The following is a 20,907-nucleotide window of genomic DNA, read 5'->3' on the forward strand; positions in this document are numbered from 1 at the left end:
CACTCTGTAATTTGAAATAGCTTGAAAATGTTGTCTTCACCCAAACTACACTTTACCAATGTTAATGAATGTCTGTGTTGTTGTTTTTCATTTTGTTGTATGCGGTCATAGGCTACAACTAGAATGCATTTCCCGGTGGGAAAGTGCGAAGTGTGCTTGCTCAGAAGCGCCGCGAGAGCGCCCCGGTAGGATACGCGACAGCTCGCCCTCAGGTCAAAGCGCCAAAGTTTGGCCAAGACGCGAAGCTGCTTTGAGTTTGGCGACGTTGCCCTCGATTGCCGAATTCTTACACTGACCTGACGAGTTGCCTAGGTTTATCAGTGGTATGTCCCAGAGCACCTCCAATGTAAAAATGTAGATGTCATCCTAAAGACGTAAAGAGATATGAGCCAAAATGCATTTTTGCTAATTGCGGCGCCCCCTAGTGGCCAAATTACAACACATTTACTGAGGCTACTTTGGATGGTGTCCAAAATCATCCCGCCAAATATGGTCTCGATACCTCACAGCATTTCCGAGATTTGACCTCACTTCCTGTTTGGACGCTTCACCATCGAATTTGATTGGCTGTCACGGGCGAACGCTTTGATGTATGAAAATGAAATGTACACCTCTAAGGTCTGTAGACCTTGTGTTGAATTAAGTATGAGTTGTTCACGTGTAGCTAGCATGAAACACGTAACCACTGAAGGAAGGAGGGAGCCTAAGAAACTAGGCATGTTTCTAGAACAAATACGAGTAATGTTAGGAGTATAGCTATCCTGTTATGCGGGAACATCCGCAGTTTACTCACTGTTGAATAAGTTGCAATGTGTTATAGCCTCAAATGGATGGTAAAATAAACAGGACGACTCACCTGTTCAAATGATGTAATAGGATAAAATTTGGTTTTGATATGTCAAAGCAACCAGGCTGTTACTGGTTAACGTTTCTGAATATGAAATCGATTTTGGATTGGTTGCATGTGATAAAAGCTATGCCATTTCCTGTCCAGACAGCATTCATATTCAGAAATACTGTACACCGGCAACAAAGACACACACACACACACACACACACACACACACACACACACACACTCTTTCAAACAACTCTTTCAAACAGAAACGTCAGTCCGTTACATCTGCCTCTTGTCCACAAACTGCATGTCGCTGAGTTGACTAGCAACGAAGACTTTCACATAAACACACACACACACACACACACACTTAAACACACACAGACACACCACCCCTTCAAACACAAATATCTGTCTGTTACGTCTGCCTCTTGTCTACAAACTGCATGTTGCACAGTTCACCCACATCTACCCACAATTCTTTGATTTATAATTAACCCCAGCATTAAAAAACTGCAATGTGTCAAATCTTATTATACAACAATTGGGTTCTATGAAGCTGTTTCTTTGTTTCTGATTGGCCGAGAGACGTTCCATGAGTTGAAATATCCCACGATAATCCACTCTGACTTTTCACAGCTAATAATAAATCACTCCGCGATACAATGTCAAATTGTCAAGTGTAAAACGAACTGTCACGTTGCATCCAAGCTGAAATACAGACACTCAGAACATAGAATATAACGGAGGTGGATATTAGCTAGTTGGATGGCAAGTAGGCTAAGTAAAATAGTGATGTTTCAAAGCTAAAAGCATGTCCTAACCAGACACAATGCGAGCTAACGTTTATTAGGCTATATTCTGCATTGCTTGACAACGGGAGAGATAGAACTAACGACTGGCTTTTGGCCATAGCAACGTGCTTTTAGAACTAATGACTGGCCTTTGGCCATAGCAACCATCCATTTAGAACTAGTAACGGCAGTTTGTCCTGCAAGTAATAGAACTTTGTGGCGGAGAGAAGTTAGTTCTACAAACAAGACAGTTTTAGCGATTTACATTATAATGGGAAATTAGCGCAAAAAACAAGTGGTAGAATTGTTGTATAAAAGCAATATAGCACTTGTGATCGTGGGTTGTTGCTGGATATTTACACGGGTGTTGTTGCCTGCGCCACTCGGCCTCCGGCCTCGAGGCTACAGCCGAACAACACCCGTGGGAATATCTAGCAACAACCCACTCCCACTCGTGCTATATTGCTTAAATATGTATACTGTATGTATATACTGTATGGGCAATTCCATGCAAAACTGTCAAGTCCATAACCCCACACAGCATCATACTATGATGTGGATGATGATTTCTTAAAAGCTTACCATTTCGCTCTTCTTGTTTGTACAACATATTCGATGACATTGTTAACATAATCATTTGCATTATATAAATATAACCCCCTTCTCCACGTCTCAACATATACTGGAGTCACATTCTTAAACATAAACAGGATCCTAGGTTCTCAATTTGCTGGACTCACTGTCTACCATAAAGTTAAAGAATAGTAATAACAGAAGAAAAGGTAAGAAGATGTTGATAGCGTGATTAACTAGTGTGGTGCCTCCACTGAAGAATTTCTATACCACTGCACTGATGGAAATATGTAAATCCTCAGAAATGTCAAGTGACTACAGTTACTTCTGCCTGCATTGATATATCATTTCATAAAAACAATTTTGGCCATAATAATTATATTGCAATAATATCAATTAAAGTTTTCTTTGTAGCACAAACAACAATAGGCTACAGTTTACATTACTTCAGGGCGTAATGTTAACAACTTCGTTAACATTAAGTTTGTTTGTTCTGTACTTTGCATGACACAGCAACCATTTACTTCCTGTATCATGGTTGCGGTGTCATGCAAAGTGCGCTGTGCCATGCCGCCATCTAGTGGTTAAGGAATATTTCACACCCATTATTATGATAATAAAAGCTGCGCGGTTGAAAATTGGCACAAAGTCGTTTGGGTGATCCATGTGATAAATTGTGTTTTGCTTTCCATACTTCGTTACTTTATGAATGGTGGTGTATTATTAAGGTATCATTTTGAATGTCATTACTCTGACATTCAAGAAATAACGGCTGCCATTTTTCGTGACCCAGGGTCAATGGGGAATTGCATTGAACATGGGTCACGGATGTAATGTTTTTGTTCTCCACTAAGTTTCTCCACGTTGCGTCGATAAAATTTTGAAATTCTTGCTCTATTATGTCGGACAAAAATGTAGGTTATTATCAAAGTGAAATGGTTACTGTCATATGTCAGCAGCGTTTGTTTCAGCACATCGATCGGAATCAATGGGAGTCAATGGGGAACCGTAATACTTTTAATAGCGGCGTACAAGGAAGCTTAGTGCAGGATGACGTGACGGCGGTTTTTCAAGTGTTACTTGCCCTCACAGACTTTGTACCTTTCCTCAAACGACCCGTGTTAGTGACGCTAACGTCGCTACAGTTTCACAGCACATATTCACAGCAGAATGAACGTATTGGTCCGTCCATTCATCTTCAAAAGTTCGTTTTTTTCTAATTGTTGAGCAAGCCATTTTCTCTCATCTCCTCTCTCTCCCGCTAGGCCTATTCTCTGTTGCTGAAAGGTAAACAATCGAGTTGATTGGCTTGGCTACGGACGATGGTCTTTGATGATATTAGGCTGACAATTAGGCTGGGTCCGGACAGAACCGTCACTGTGTCCGGACCCGGACCGTGGTCCTCCATTTGGTGATGCCTAGGCTACTCTTTGGGGTGGCCTGACCAGCGATCACGCAGTCCACCACTGCAGTTTACATGGAACAGTACTGCCTAGCCTACCACACAAGTACCTGCCATACACAGCTTACTTTCTCCCTCTTTTGGTGAGCCATAACCTGACGGTGTCAATGACAATCAATCAGGAGGAGTAGTTATTGAAAATAATCACGCTGACGGTGTCAATGACAATCAATCAGGAAGAGTAGTTATTGAAAATAATCACACTTTAGACATGACCAGCCTACTTCAACTTGGCAGCAGCTAGCAACAGGGGGATTCATAGGTGGCACATAGACCATAGCTAGCATGAGTGCAAATATTTTTAGATCTTCTGAATAAGTTTACTGTACTTATTCAAACGACATCAGCACCACTGTCACTGGATATAAAGCAAACGTTGACTTTCACTCGGTGCTTCACTGACGGTAAAAAAGTGTCATAATATTATCTATGCACTGCCTGATGTAGACTAGCTTGACAGCAATTGCTAGCTCGATGAGTTGCGAAACGACATCAGCAACATGTACCTCTCGTTCCATATTAAATTTACAGTTAACATAGTTTGGCTTCTTGGACCATGCATTTAATTACCTTTCACTGCCTTCACGTCTGCCAGGCTCCAAACTGTCTTTGTTACTGAGGGCTAAAGGACTGTATGGAAATGAGGTTTTGTGTTTGTAACCATCGAGTGACATGACTGCCCTGGCTGGTTACTTCCGGGTAAGTTCTGTTTACATTTTAGCTGCTGCGTTCACTTCAACCTACGATTCACACACCTGTAGCCACTCTTACTTATGTGTGTCAGTATAAAACCCGGAAGTGACAGTCAAGGGTAGGCTCGTTTTCGTCTCATTTGGGTGTCTATCGGTGGGGAACTAGACCGGGATCCTGGTGTGAGTTGCCGGTTTTCCCCTTGTCTGTGTTTGGCTGTGGCGTGGGCATGCATCGCTAACAGGACAACGATTGCTGCTGTGTCCGAGGGCTACGAGTTTGTTTGTGCGTGCTTAATTATGTGCTAAGATACAGGAGTTTGCCATTGCTGTTTTGCCTGCTTATTAGTTTTGTTTAGTTTCTTTTGTTTCTTTAGCACCTTGCAGCTGTATGCAAGGTGGTGTGTTGCCTACCGAGGTTTGAGTGGGCAATGAGAGAATTCAGACTGTATTAGGCCTATGCTTTCCTACTGCGCTCTGCTTCCGGGTACTGGCTGGTCAAGTAGCTTGTGCAACTGATTTGTGGCTTACATTTCCCCCTTCTATCAACAGGAGCCGGTGAACGTGGTACCAGTGTTGTGGGGTTATTTGACGGGGGTTACTCTTCTGCACTGCTTGAGGTGAATTAGAAGTAGACCTAATGAGCACCTTCACATTTATTATGAATTGCTGTGTGTGTGCCTGTGTGTATGCGATGTGATTCTAGATATTGGAGCACTGGGAGTGATTTGCTGTGTTGACCTCCCCTCCCCCACTTCTCCAGGTAACTAGTCACTGGTCCAGCTCTCCATTAATGAAATTTAGTGTCATACAATTGTGACAGCCAGTACCTCGGTCTTGCCATTTACAATCTGTCTTATGCTTGTTTTAGATGCTTTTTAACTAGAATATCGTATATTTGTGTAATAAAGCCATACTAATTAATGCTTTGTCTTTGGTGCCAGTTGATTTAATAAACATTGCCCATTCAATTGGAATGCACGTCTCTGCTTCATCTTTATACTATTCACCTGTATTGGGGAACCTTGAGCTAACCGTAGTTTATACATCTTAAGGTGCAAGGCCTTAGGTGGCGTAGTCTGGCATCTTGCCATAAACTGTAACATAGGGTTACAAACTGGCGTAGTCGGGCAGGATTGTATTGTTAACAGAGACGAGCATTCCAGATTGTGCCTCTTGTTGTGTATTTTTTTGTGTTTTTGTTTTGTGTTATTGGATTACTTTTATCAGCAGGCAAAACAGCAGTGGCACATCGGGGGACTCCCCAGGGCACCAGTTTGCAGATTCACCTTCCAGGCTGTGCAGTGGATTAACCTCTTTTCGTTCCCTTTGAGTGACCGGAGTCATGTCTGAGGAGGTACAGGGACTACAGGACATGGTTCAACAGCTGCAAGCTGAAAATGAACGCCTTAGGCAGAGCCGGACCCCTAACCAACCTGGCACTAGTGGCCAAAGGACTGATGGACTTTTGTCTAACCCTGTTACTGAACGGATGTTGTATATACCTAGAGAAAGGAAGTGTCCAATATTTCGGGGGAATTCTGGGATTGGGATTGAAGAATGGTTGGAGGAGGTAAAAGCTAGCATTAGGGCTAGACATTTGAGTGGGGTTGATGAAGCATATTTTATGTATGACCACCTAGAGGGGGAGGCGAAAGATGAAATTCGATATCGAGGCAAAACTGAAAAGGAGGACCCGGGTGAAATAACTTTGATTTTGAGGGAATTGTATGGTTGTGCTAAGTCATATGTTGAGCTTCAGGAGAGTTTCTTTTCGCGTAAACAGCTGGAGGGAGAATCTTTACAAGAATATTCACATGCCCTCTGTTCTTTGATGGATAAGGTAGTGCGATGTGCTCCTACTGCTGTACCAAATTCTGACGCACTGTTACGAGACCAGTTTATTGAATATGTGTACGAACCTGCGCTTCGTAGGGAGCTAAAGCGCCTGGTCCGCCAGTCCCCCCGCTTATCCATGCTCGACGTTCGGGCTGAAGCCATTCAGTGGGAACGGGAGGGTAGGCCCAGTGAGGGTGGGAGGGGGAGAAGTTACTCTGTCCCTTCACTGTGTGCGTTGCACTATTCAAGGCCCTCACATAACGTTGAGGTGGCCTCATCCGGTCAACCTAGTGTAGAATTTGCAGAACTTAAGGAGATGCTATTGAAACAGCAACAGCAGATTAATCACCTTACCCAGAGTATTGCCTCCCTATCAGATCCACAGCGCCCCATGAGAGCCAGCCGCCCAAACACTGTTATCTGCCGCAGGTGTCAGCAACCGGGTCATTATGCACGGGAATGCAACAATGACCGTTTCGACTTATCACATCCTCGTTCCCAAGGCCAACACTACCTCTCAGCCACCGAGAAATTAGCCCCACCCAATGTACAGAGCCACACACTGGAGGGGGCCAGTCCTGGTTCCAGTCTGCCTACTCCGGTAAGCCAGTCCATTTCCTCTTTATTGGGTCAGTGTCCCACAGTAACCATCAAACTGGGGGGGATTGGTGTGGATTGCTTATTGGATACAGGGTCCATGGTATCAACTATACAGGAAGGCTTCTTTCGACAGTATTTGCAGGGCCAACTTAAAAATTGCAATTGGCTGCATTTACAAGCAGCCAATGGTCTTGCAATACCGTATGTGGGGTATGTTGAACTGGCAGTTGAAGTTTTGGGAAAATCTATACCAAAGAGAGGGTGGCTTGTGGTTAAGGATCCCCCCGTGTCATCCGGCCCCATTAGTACACCAGGGATACTGGGAATGAATGTAATAAGGGAGTGTTACTTTGAACTGTTCACTCAGCATGGCCCTGCTCTTTTTGACAGCCCAACAGCCTCCCAGGACACTAGACTATGGAGGGATGCCTTTCAGTTATGTCATCAGGCCCAGACTAAGCCCCCTTGCCACACTGGGTTGGCCAAGGTAAGAGGCCGCAAGGCCGTCTATATACCCGCAGGTTCAGTTAAGTTTGTTGCAACAACATGTGCCCAGCAGTTGGGCAAGACCCAAGGAGTGGTGTTGCTTGAGCCCCTTAGTACCCCTCAGCAGCTGCCCAGGGGATTAGTACCCCTCCCTGCATTGCTTAAAGTACATGACGGTACCGCTTATGTCCCCCTCTTAAATGTTACCAGCTTTAGGGCTGTGCTCCGTCCACGCTGCCCAGTGGGTATACTGTCACTGGCCCAGATAGTTGGTCTGCCCCCAGGGGTCACAGAGAGGGTGGAACCATTAAATCCTGTCACAGGGAGGGGGGATACTATTGGTAGACTAACAGTTCCTGTTTATACGCAAACTGGCCATTGTCCTACGATTCTGGAACAAATTAATGGGCTAGACTTAAGTACACTGTCGCAAACAGAGCAGGAGAAGGTTAGAGGGTTACTCTGCCAATACTCGTCTGTGTTTTCCACATCTGAGGGTGATCTAGGTTGCACTAATCTCCTATCGCATGACATTCCCTTGATTGATGACAGGCCCATACGGCAAAGGTTTAGACGCATCCCCCCCTCAGACTACGAGTCCGTAAAGGCCCATATACGACAGTTGTTAGACAACCACATTATCCGGGAGAGCTGTAGTCCCTTTGCCTCTCCCATTGTTCTGGTCAAGAAGAAGGACGGCAGCCTTCGAATGTGTGTCGACTACCGGCAACTAAACAGTCGAACCCGCAGAGATGCCTTCCCCCTGCCCCGAATTGAAGAGACTCTTGATTCCCTGTCCGGAGCCCAGTGGTTTACAACCATCGACTTATCCAGTGGATACCACCAAATCCCAGTCACTGAAAGAGACCGCCCTAAAACAGCCTTTTGCACCCCCTTTGGGTTATTTGAATTCAACAGAATGCCTTTTGGGTTGTGTAACGCACCCGGCACGTTCCAGCGGCTTATGGAGCGGATATTTGGAGATCAGAACGGGCAGTCATTATGGCTGTACCTGGATGACATCATAATATTTTCCTCCGATGCCGACGAACATCTTAAGCGCCTGGAACTGGTGCTGAGCCGTTTACAAAAAGAGGGCATCAAGGCGAAATTGGAGAAGTGCTGTTTTCTTCAAAAACGGGTCCGTTATCTGGGTCACTTAATATCTGGAAAAGGTGTCTCGACAGATCCAGAGAAGGTGGCTGCAGTAGCCAACTGGCCCCGGCCACGAAACACCCAAGAGTTGCGATCTTTCCTCGGTTTTACCAGCTATTATCGCCGCTTTGTCCAAGGATTTGCAGAGTTGGCAGCACCTTTACATCGTATAGTGGCTGAACAAGGAGGAGGCAAGGGTCGGAAAGGACATCGGGCAAGCTTAGAAACGGTCTGGTCTGAAGAGTGTGAACAGAGCTTCCAGGAGATGAAGGTAAAACTAGTCCACTCCCCAACCTTAGCTTTTGCTAACTTTTCCCTCCCATTCATTGTAGAAGTAGATGCTAGTCACCATGGTCTGGGAGCTGTACTCTCGCAGGAGCAAGGCGGGAGGGTGCGTCCGGTGGCATATGCCAGTCGGAGCCTTAACCCGGCGGAGCGGAAGTACAGCTCTATGAAGCTTGAATTTCTAGGGTTGAAGTGGGCACTGACCGACAAGTTTCGTGAGTATTTGTGGGGACAACAGTGTGTGGTATGGACTGATAATAACCCATTAAGCCACCTCAACTCTGCTAAACTAGGGGCTACAGAACAGAGGTGGGTTGCAGAACTAGCAGCTTTTAACTTTTCTGTTCGTTACAGACCTGGCAGAACTAACCAGAACGCTGACGCCCTGTCCCGACAACGCCTGGAGACCTTTACAGACGCGACGGCAGCTGTCTTCCCAGGAATCGTCCTGCCAGCACCTCTACAGGAGGCCATCGGAGAAAGTGTACAGCCGGTGACTCAGGCAGCTATAACAGTCCTTCCAGGTCGTTCCCCCACTGACCTGAGGAAGCTTCAGGAGACTGACCCGACCATTGGCGCCTTCCTCCCCTTCTGGCAAATGAGCCGGGTGCCAAGCCGGATGGAACGGGAGGGGCTTTCCGCAGACGTACAAGGACTGCTACGGGAGTGGGGTCGGATAACGGTGGTAGACAACCTCCTATATCGTAAGATTTTAAGAACTGATGGGGGGGAGGAGTGTCTGCAACTACTGCTTCCTGAGTGCCTGAGGGATGAAGTCTTGCACCAGCTCCATGATGCGCAGGGACATCAAGGGAATGAACGGACGGTGGAACTTGTCCGACAGAGGTGTTTCTGGCCAGGTATGGCGAAAGACATTAAGCAGTATTGCCAACAGTGTACACGGTGTACCCTAGCTAAAATATCGCAGCCACAGAGTAGGGCTCCCATGGGCCACCTGCTGGCAACTAGGCCTAATGAAGTATTAGCCATAGACTTCTCGTACCTAGAACCTTCCAGGGATGGGGTAGAACAAGTATTGGTATTAACTGATGTATTTACCAAGTTTACTCAGGCCATACCGACCCGGGACCAGCGGGCACCCACTGTGGCGAGCGTCCTACTGAAAGAGTGGTTCTACCGGTTTGGGGTCCCGGCCAGGCTCCACTCAGACCAGGGTAGGTGTTTTGAGAGTGCCATTGTCCACCAGCTGTGCGGCTTGTATGGGATCCAAAAGACGCGCACCACCCCATACCACCCCCAAGGAAATGGCCAGTGTGAGCGGTTTAACCGCACAATGCACAACTTACTGCGCACACTCTCAGTCGAACAGAAGAGCTACTGGCCACAGTACCTCCCACAGTTAGTTTTTAGCTATAACACGACTACACATCAAACTACTGGTGAGTGCCCACATTTCTTGATGTTTGGCCAAGAGCCTCACTTGCCTGTTGATTTTCTCCTAGGTCGAATCCCTGAACCTCAAACTGGCACTGTGTGCAACTGGGTCCAAGAACATCAGAGGCGCCTGGAGGTGGCCTTCAGCAGTGTCCGGGAGAGGTTGAAGCAGGCAGCTGAGCGCCGGAAAGCGAGGCATGACCAGAAGGCACAGTGTGGAGAATTGGACGTGGGTCAGATGGTGTATTTACGGGACCTGTCCATACGTGGCCGTAATAAGATCCAAGATGCTTGGTCCCCTATTGTGCATCAGGTGCTGCGAGCCCCTAGCCCTGGGGGTGTGGTGTACACCGTGGCACCAACACACAATCTGGGACAAGTAAGGCAGGTGCATCGGACTATGGTGAAGTGCACTCAATCGAACAACCCCTCCACTCAACAAGCAGAGTGGCTCATGGAGCTTCCAGGAGACTCCGACCAAGCAGATGCCCCACATCTGGATGAAGACTCTGTGCCTGGGGTACTGGTGGCCATGCCGGCTGAGTCCGTCCCAGACCAACCAATACTCACTCCACTGCATCGTCCCCCATCACCCACTATACCGGAGGCCGATTTCTCACCCAGTGGCACCAGACTGGACGCAGAGACCATTGGCTTATCCATGGATGGCCAGGCCACACCTCTCAGTTACACCGGAGCCTCCCGTCGGAGCGTCCGACCAACAGCGGGTCACCATAACAACCCCCATCGCCTCCCAGTCTCAATGGCGAGTTTTGGCAAGGGGACTGCGGCCTCCCGGGTACCCGGCTCTAGGGAGGACCCATGTTAGTATTCCCGCTACCTTCTCGCTGTAAGCTATCAGATTTATCGACGGGACGTCGATTCAGAGGAGGGGGGTATAATGTAACCATCGAGTGACATGACTGCCCTGGCTGGTTACTTCCGGGTAAGTTCTGTTTACATTTTAGCTGCTGCGTTCACTTCAACCTACGATTCACACACCTGTAGCCACTCTTACTTATGTGTGTCAGTATAAAACCCGGAAGTGACAGTCAAGGGTAGGCTCGTTTTCGTCTCATTTGGGTGTCTATCGGTGGGGAACTAGACCGGGATCCTGGTGTGAGTTGCCGGTTTTCCCCTTGTCTGTGTTTGGCTGTGGCGTGGGCATGCATCGCTAACAGGACAACGATTGCTGCTGTGTCCGAGGGCTACGAGTTTGTTTGTGCGTGCTTAATTATGTGCTAAGATACAGGAGTTTGCCATTGCTGTTTTGCCTGCTTATTAGTTTTGTTTAGTTTCTTTTGTTTCTTTAGCACCTTGCAGCTGTATGCAAGGTGGTGTGTTGCCTACCGAGGTTTGAGTGGGCAATGAGAGAATTCAGACTGTATTAGGCCTATGCTTTCCTACTGCGCTCTGCTTCCGGGTACTGGCTGGTCAAGTAGCTTGTGCAACTGATTTGTGGCTTACATTTCCCCCTTCTATCAACAGGAGCCGGTGAACGTGGTACCAGTGTTGTGGGGTTATTTGACGGGGGTTACTCTTCTGCACTGCTTGAGGTGAATTAGAAGTAGACCTAATGAGCACCTTCACATTTATTATGAATTGCTGTGTGTGTGCCTGTGTGTATGCGATGTGATTCTAGATATTGGAGCACTGGGAGTGATTTGCTGTGTTGACCTCCCCTCCCCCACTTCTCCAGGTAACTAGTCACTGGTCCAGCTCTCCATTAATGAAATTTAGTGTCATACAATTGTGACAGCCAGTACCTCGGTCTTGCCATTTACAATCTGTCTTATGCTTGTTTTAGATGCTTTTTAACTAGAATATCGTATATTTGTGTAATAAAGCCATACTAATTAATGCTTTGTCTTTGGTGCCAGTTGATTTAATAAACATTGCCCATTCAATTGGAATGCACGTCTCTGCTTCATCTTTATACTATTCACCTGTATTGGGGAACCTTGAGCTAACCGTAGTTTATACATCTTAAGGTGCAAGGCCTTAGGTGGCGTAGTCTGGCATCTTGCCATAAACTGTAACATAGGGTTACATGTTGCTTGGGTGGCGTCAGTTAAAACACCGGTTGAAGCAGTCGTTTCTTTATTTTCTCTTCAAACAGGTTCCACACAACAGTGTGGATGAACTTATACATATAGGAATGTGTGGTCTGTAAAGAACCAAATAAATTGCTATTAGTAATATGATTACCAAATAAAGTGTATCTCTATCTCTCTATGAGCACAACTTGTCTTAATTACACACGTAACATAAACAGCATTCATTCATCCCCTGAATGCTAAATCTCCGTTTAGCATGCTAATCACTTGCATTATATTAACGTAAACGACACATCCCACCTACAATACACATAACCAAACATTACTTTTACTTACTTTGTTGTCATGGACGCACACAACTTCAACTTACAGGTAGTAGACTCACTCTGTATTAATCTCTATAAAGCTAACGTCATGACTGCAACTCTCTGGTAATAGCCTACTACTAACCAAAGATCATAGAACGCTACGTCTGATAAAACTAAACATGAGACTGCACGAGGGAGCGTCGCTAGGCAACCACACCTCAACAAAATAAGAGTCTTTCATACAGTCTTCATAACAGCAGTTGCAATTCAGTATTAAAACAGCCTTGGTAAAGTTAAAACCAACTATTTGAACTGCAGTTAGTTTAGCCTACCCTCATAACTAGACCTCTCAAATTCCGAAATTTGAAGTCTAAAATTAAAATCCTCGTTGCCTCACGCACACCACAGACAGGGCGACCGCTCTACTTCCGGTATTTCGCCGGCTTCGAGTGATTTACCCAGAATGCTCAGGTCAATACAAATCATCCAAAACACACCGTCAGTATGAAACATCGTGTGATTGTCGAGTATATATACCAAATGAACACACTCAACTCCTAACAGCGCATCAGTCCGTACTTGCCCCTCGGGGCCATGGCATTGCTAAGATATAAACAGTCTCGGGATGAGACACCCCGTTGCGGACCACCCTAGAACTACACCCACATTGCACCGTTGCGGACCATCTCAGCCATCCAATGAATGAATAATAAGTGCAGGTCTACCATTAGACCATGAGGAAAGTATGAAATTACATGGCAGAACCACATAGTGCTGTGATAATTGCACCAATAACTTTTAGAAGAATGGCCTTGATTTGATTTTTTTTTTTTAAATATCAACATTGTATCTTAAATCACTCTGAAATGTCATTTCTGCATGACCTAAGCAATTTAAGATGAGCTATTCCGAATAATAGTATACATTCACCAACACACACGTTTTTGCTAATTATAGAGCCATCGACAGACCAAATAACACCAAATTTATTGAGGGTGCTTTGGATGGGGTCTCATGTCATCCCACCAAATATGGCTTTCATACGTCACAGAATTTCCAAGATAGGCCCACTTCCTGTTTGGCGGCTTCGCTCGCTGAATTTAATTGGTTATCACAGGCGAACGCTTGGACGTATGAAGGCGAAATCAAGGCGGTTGATCCGCCTTTGTCTGTAGATCATGTGTGCCAAGTTTCATGACGATCGGATAAACTATGCGGCCAGGGTAGCTTTACTTTGACTTTGGACAAAATTCAAAATGGCGGAAAATCCATCATGGCGGAAAATTACATCATATGGTGCGTTGGAATCGGCTGAGTCAGAGGATTCCAATGGTATAAGTTTTATCAAAATCGGCCATACGGATCAAAAGTTACGGGCATGAACGTGTTTTCCATCTTTGACCAGTTGGTGGCGCTAGAGCGTGAGAGTGGCGAGCATGAAACCTGGTGGTGTCAATCAGGGTAGTCTCCTCTATCAGCATACTAAATTCCATGACTTTATGTCTTACGGTTTGGGCTACAGGTGGAAAAATGTGTGGGCATCAGCGCTCAAAAGTCGCTTTTCCATTCATTCCTATGGGGAAAAATCGACCGGAAAAACTGGAATAACGGGAGAACGACAAGGCGTATCGAAAAGCTTACAAGCCACCATCCTCGCATCAGGACGCACGCGTGAGAAGTGGAACGGCGTCTCTAGCTCCAAATCCCTAGGACAAGATAGGGAGACAAAAATGTTCCGCAAGATAAATAAATTTGATAATAATAGGAAGAACAATAGTGTGCTGCTTTCAGCAAGCACACTAATAAGTTTACAAACCATAATCAATGTAAATGTAACGTTTTAGGTCAAATTAAGCTACAACAACAATGAGCCCTCTTTCCATCCGACTCTTCTCTCTCTTTCTCCGGGTTGACTACAAACTGCATGTTGGTAGCCTACTAGGCTACTCTACTCTACGCTACCTACCACAATAACATCAGGTGACTACAAACTGCATGTTGGTAGCCTACTAGGCTACTCTACTCTACGCTACCTACCACAATAACATCAGGTGACTACAAACTGCATGTTGGTAGCCTACTAGGCTACTCTACCCTACCCTACCTACCACAATGACATCGGGTGACTACAAACTGCATGTTGGTAGCCTACTAGGCTACTCTACTCTACGCTACCTACCACAATGACATCAGGTGACTACAAACTGCATGTTGGTAGCCTACTAGGCTACTCTACTCTACGCTACCTACCACAATAACATCAGGTGACTACAAACTGCATGTTAGCCTACTAGGCTACTCTACTCTACGCTACCTACCACAATATCATCGGGTGCTGGAGGTCAGGTAGCCTGCAGGAGGTTTCTCTTGATTTTGTGACATAAAAGCATTCCCTCCACTAGTAGGCTAATGCTAACCGAGTGTTCTATGGTGTTGTGAGAAATAATGCGAGCAAAACCTCTTGACCAAGCCTTCATTATCCATGCTTTTAACACGTTAGTTTAGCAGTCTTAAAATGTAGAGTAGTCCTATAATGACACACCACTTATATATGCATTATACATATTCCCTCTTCAATGTCAAACCTATTGATGCACATTCCTCATCACAAGCATGAACAATTATGAAAGCAAAGAGATTACTTACAACTTATTGGACGTAGCCTACACAGTGTAGTAGAACAACGACCAGTCTCATCGACAACAACCAACAATTCCCCAAATTCTCAAACTCGTAGCATCCCTTTCGGCATTCCACTTTAGAAGTTCACCTTGTGTATAGGAATTCTATTTCCTTAAGTGTCAGGTTATTATCTCCCCGCCCCCGTCCCCGCCCCTGCACACAGACATAGCTTACATACTGTACATACACACACACACACACACACACACACACACACACACACACACTGAGTGTCTGAAACATGGAGATCCTGTTCTTCACACACACACACACACACACGCACACACGCACGCACATATGAACGCACACACAATCAGCCATTCACAATTGTGCTTTGTCAGATGTCAACAAAAATTGTATTTTTAATTTCACTGTGAATCCAGAATCAAGTATCTGAATCCTCTCCTCTGCTGCTACCACACTGTACATAAGAGTTTGTAATGCTTACTGAGATGCACTCAAATGGTCACAACTAAACTTGTCAAACTGGTGGAGACAAGTCTCGTCAATCCATGCCCAGATTGAGCAATGTTTCAGAGCAGTCACATGACCGGATCCATGCATTCTGATTGGATGAGCAGCCCAGTTCACTGGTTACATAATGACTCAAGTGGCCTTAGGGCTGTTCTACATGCCTGAGCCCAACTTGAAATACAAACATGTATTGGGCTTATAGGCAATGACCTTGATGTCTCAACAGTAAGGGAACTTCTTAGATATAAAACATGTATTGGGCTTATAGGCAATGCACTTGATGCCTCCACAGTAAGGGAACTTCTTAGATATAAAACATGTATTGGGCTTATAGGCAATGCACTTGATGTCTCAACAGTAAGGGACCTTCTTAGATATAAAACATGTATTGGGCTTATAGGCAATGACCTTGATGTCTCAACAGTAAGGGAACTTCTTAGATATAAAACATGTATTGGGCTTATAGGCAATGACCTTGATGTCTCAACAGTAAGGGAACTTCTTAGATATAAAACATGTATTGGGCTTATAGGCAATGCACTTGATGTCTCAACAGTAAGGGAACTTCTTAGGTTTCTGTACTTTACTCACAAATTCACAAATCCACTCTGTAATTTGAAATAGCTTGAAAATGTTGTCTTCACCCAAACTACACTTTACCAAAGTGTATGAATGTCTGTGTTGTTGTTTTTCATTTAGTTGTATGTGGTCATAGGCTACAATAAACATACAAACCATAATCAATGTAAATGTAACGTTTTAGGTCAAATTAAGCTACAACAACAATGAATCTGGCAGCCCTCTTTCCATCCGACTCTTCTCTCTCTTTCTCCGGGTTGACTACAAACTGCATGTTGGTGGCCTACTAGGCTACTCTACTCTACGCTACCTACCACAATGACATCAGGTGACTACAAACTGCATGTTGGTGGCCTACTAGGCTACTCTACTCTACGCTACCTACCACAATGACATCAGGTGACTACAAACTGCATGTTGGTGGCCTACTAGGCTACTCTACTCTACGCTACCTACCACAATAACATCAGGTGACTACAAACTGCATGTTGGTGGCCTACTAGGCTACTCTACTCTACGCTACCTACCACAATAACATCAGGTGACTACAAACTGCATGTTGGTGGCCTACTAGGCTACTCTACTCTACGCTACCTACCACAATAACATCAGGTGACTACAAACTGCATGTTGGTGGCCTACTAGGCTACTCTACTCTACGCTACCTACCACAATGACATCGGGTGCTGGAGGTCAGGTAGCCTGCAGGAGGTTTTTCATGATGTTGTGAGATAAAAGCATAATTCCCTCCACTAGTAGGCTAATGCTAACCGAGTGTTCTATGGTGTTGTGAGAAATAATGCAAGCAAAACCTCTTGACCAAGCCTTCATTATCCATGCTTTTAAGTAAGTTAGTTTAGCAGTCTTAAAATGTAGAGTAGTCCTATAATGACACACCACTTATATATGCATTATACATATTCCCTCGTCAATGTCAAACCTATTGATGCACATTCATCATCACAAGCCAGTTAAGAATGCAAAGAGATTACTTACAACTTATTGGACGTAGCCTACACAGTGTAGTAGAACAACGACCAATCTCGTCGACAACAACCAACAATTCCCCAAATTCTCAAACTCGGAGCATCCCTTTCGGCATTCCACCGCGGAAGTTCACCTTGTGTAAATAGGAATTCTATTTCCTTAAGTGTCAGTTTATCATCTCCCCGCCCCCGTCCCCGCCCCTGCACACACACACACACACCTTCCCAGAGACAAACACACCTGTAGCCTACATACTGTACATACACACACAGACATACCAGGCTTGTGCAAATGCAAAATAGAATTGAGAATGACTCCTAATTTTCCAGTCAACTTGAATTGAATTTGAATTGAGATCAACAATAATCGGAATATGAATGTCCATGTAAACATAGGCTACTCATTGTTGGCAAAATGATCATGATAGTCTATACTGTATATATATATATATATATATATATATATATATATATATATATATATATATATACTGTATATATTAATGCACATACATGTAGGTACACATACATCAGGCAGTCTCTTGAAAAGGCTTCATACAGCTTACATACATTAAGATGGATACATCAGGCAGAAAGAATTTCTCAAAAGAATTTTGTCATTCTATTATTCTATGATAGAATAAGAAAACATTAATGTCTATATTTAAATTGTGTGTGTGTGTGTGCGTGTGTGTGTGTGTGTGTGTGTTTGTGTGAGCAGACGTGTGTATTCTGATAAGAATGATTGATAAGTTAGTGGACAAGTGAGCTTTAGACCTATTTAGCTTCCTGCTGAATAATTCTTCTCACTTCCCAACACTGTCAGTTCCATGTGCACCTGTATGAGGTGTGTGTGTGTGTGTGTGTGTGTGTGTGTGTGTGTGTGTGTGTGTGTGTGTGTGTGTGTGTGTGTGTGTGTGTGTGTGTGTGTGTGTGTGTGTGTTATATTACGTGAGTAGGTGTGTGTATTCTGATGAGGTGATTGATAAGTTAGTGGACAAGTGAGCTTTAGCCCTATTTAGCTTCCTGCTGAATAATTCTTCTTATTTCCTGCATGAGGTACGTGGGTGTGTGCGTGTGTGTGTGTGTGTGCGCGTGCGTGCGTGCGTGCGTGCGTGCGTGCGTGCGTGCGTGTGTGTGTGTGTGTGTGTGTGTGTGTTGTGAGACAAGGGCTGCTTACTGTAGTTTCATTTCCCTCTTTATTTCAACTCTTCCCCTACCTGGTCTGTTATATTTGTTTATTTTCTTTCTTTAAGTGAAGTACTGACCCTGGGGACTGTTGTCTGTGCCGGTGGTAAAATCTGTGCTACATTGTGTGAGTAACGGTAGTATTCTGCACCCCTAGTTTGCAGTGTGGACACGCCCTAGTGGCTGAGTGTGGCTTTGAACCCCTAAACTCATAGAAGCCTTCGTTGTGTGGTACTTCCTACCCGTGAGTCATTTTGCTGTGTTACACTGGTTTGGTATGAGTGAACTGTGTGATCACATAGCGTTGGGTACTTACCAGAGTATATTACCACAGTGTTATTAGCTTCCCTGGGTTGGGTACTTACCAGAGTATATTACCACAGTGTTATTAGCTTCCCCGGGTTGGGTACTTACTGTACCAGAGTATATCACCACAGTGTTATTAGCTTCCCCGGGTTGGGTACTTACTGTACCAGAGTATATCACCACAGTGTTATTAGCTTCCCCGGGTTGGGTACTTACTGTACCAGAGTATATCACCACAGTGTTATTAGCTTCCCCGGGTTGGGTACTTACCAGAGTATATTACCACAGTGTTATTAGCTTCCCCGGGTTGGGTACTTACCAGAGTATATTACCACAGTGTTATTAGCTTCCCCGGGTTGGGTACTTACCAGAGTATATTACCACAGTGTTATTGCAGCTTCCCCGGGTTGGGTACTTACCAGAGTATATTACCACAGTGTTATTGTAGCTTCCCCGGGTTGGGTACTTACCAGAGTATATTACCACAGTGTTATTGTAGCTTCCCCGGGTTGGGTACTTACTGTACCAGAGTATATCACCACAGTGTTAGTGTAGCTTCCCCGGGTTGGGTACTTACCAGAGTATATTACCACAGTGTTATTGTAGCTTCCCCGGGTTGGGTACTTACCAGAGTATATCATCACAGTGTTATTGTAGCTTCCCCGGGTTGGGTACTTACCAGAGTATATTACCACAGTGTTATTAGCTTCCCCGGGTTGGGTACTTACCAGAGTATATTACCACAGTGTTATTGTAGCTTCCCCGGGTTGGGTTCTTACCAGAGTATATTACCACAGTGTTATTGTAGCTTCCCCGGGTTGGGTACTTACCAGAGTTATTACCACAGTGTTATTAGCTTCCCCGGGTTGGGTACTTACCAGAGTATATCACCACAGTGTTATTGTAGCTTCCCCGGGTAGGGTACTTACTGTACCAGAGTATATTACCACAGTGTTATTAGCTTCCCCGGGTTGGGTTCTTACCAGAGTATATTACCACAGTGTTATTAGCTTCCCCGGGTTGGTACAAGGCCTCATGTAGGTTTTGTTTATGTCTTCTTCTGTGAGTTTATTTGATCCCATTGTTGTATTGTACTCCAGCCTCTTACAAGCTCTGTTGACCGAGAGACTTGAATACAAATCTTGACTGTAACAGCCTTCGTTAGCATTAATTTAATTGGATAAGCTCAGAGCTACTAGGTAGCCATCCCTAGTGCTTAGTATACCTCCACTTATTATACAGTGCCTATAGAAAGTGTGTTTATGTGTGTTTATGTGTGTGTGTGTGTGTATGTGTGTACAGTGCCTATAGAAAGTCATCATACCCTTTTGAAATAGTCACTTGTTTTGTCTTACAGCCTGAAATCAAAACCCATTTAAAAAAATATATTTTTCCAGTTTTATTTACAAATTTAGCTGAGCAACATCAAAATAATTAAAAAAAAGTCAACAGTTCTGAAAATTAATAAAATATTAAAAACTTCTGATAGGCCTACTGTGGGCTATTTTCTAAAACCATTTTCATTCATTTCAACAGTGGTTTATTGAAACATCGTTTGATTCCTTTCTCCACTCATCACCTTCATTTTAATGATTAAATGAGATTAAAGGAGACGACTATATTGACGGATATGCAGTCTTGTATCCCCTTCTCTTACGTTAATCATTAAATGCTTTACCTAATCTAAATCTTAGAAAACACAATTTACAACAACAAACACTTCAAAACCATAGATAATTATATTTTCTTGGTTCATAGATTCAACCAAGAAAATATAATTACATTAAAAAAAAACATAAAAAAACAACTGAAGGTTCACTTGTGTACTGTACATTCACTCACACTCACTCACTAACAGCATCAAAGATCGGAAATCAACTCAAAACTCCATTTGGCTCCTACACCACTACTGACTCTCTCCTGCCATCTTCCATTCACACACACACACACACACACACACACACACACACACACACACACACTCACACACACGCACACACACACACACACACACACACACACACGCACACACACACACACACACGCACACACACACACGCACACACACACACACACACACACACACACACACACACACACAGTGTAGGAGCCGGATTTAAGTTTATTATTTATTTCATGATTTACTGATATTTCTCTTTCGTTGCCACTGGGAGTGCTCCTTCCACAGGTGGAGAGGGTGCCACCCCATAA

The 20,907-nt window shown here is 44.6% G+C and overlaps 1 protein-coding gene across 4 annotated transcripts in view; it reads right to left on the minus strand.

Moving 5' to 3' along the window:
* Positions 1-17,293, minus strand: part of LOC134080637 (NACHT, LRR and PYD domains-containing protein 3-like) — a 37,423-nt gene extending 20,130 nt beyond the window's left edge. The window contains exons 1-2 of one of the 4 annotated variants that reach the window (XM_062537178.1): positions 15,128-15,232; positions 14,123-14,187 (exon numbers count right to left, since the gene is read on the minus strand). In XM_062537178.1, coding sequence (XP_062393162.1) covers positions 14,123-14,140 — 18 coding nt within the window. In that variant the 5' untranslated portion in view covers positions 14,141-14,187; positions 15,128-15,232. Of the gene's footprint in view, positions 1-13,989; positions 14,022-14,122; positions 14,188-15,127; positions 15,254-17,212 lie in introns of those variants that run through there. The other 3 variants (XM_062537193.1, XM_062537187.1, XM_062537202.1) reach the window with 3 other exon arrangements.
* Between the last annotated feature and the right edge of the window lie 3,614 nt (positions 17,294-20,907).

The sequence above is a fragment of the Sardina pilchardus genome, chromosome 1 (assembly GCF_963854185.1).
Source record: "Sardina pilchardus chromosome 1, fSarPil1.1, whole genome shotgun sequence".
Classification (NCBI taxonomy): Eukaryota; Metazoa; Chordata; class Actinopteri; order Clupeiformes; family Clupeidae; genus Sardina; species Sardina pilchardus.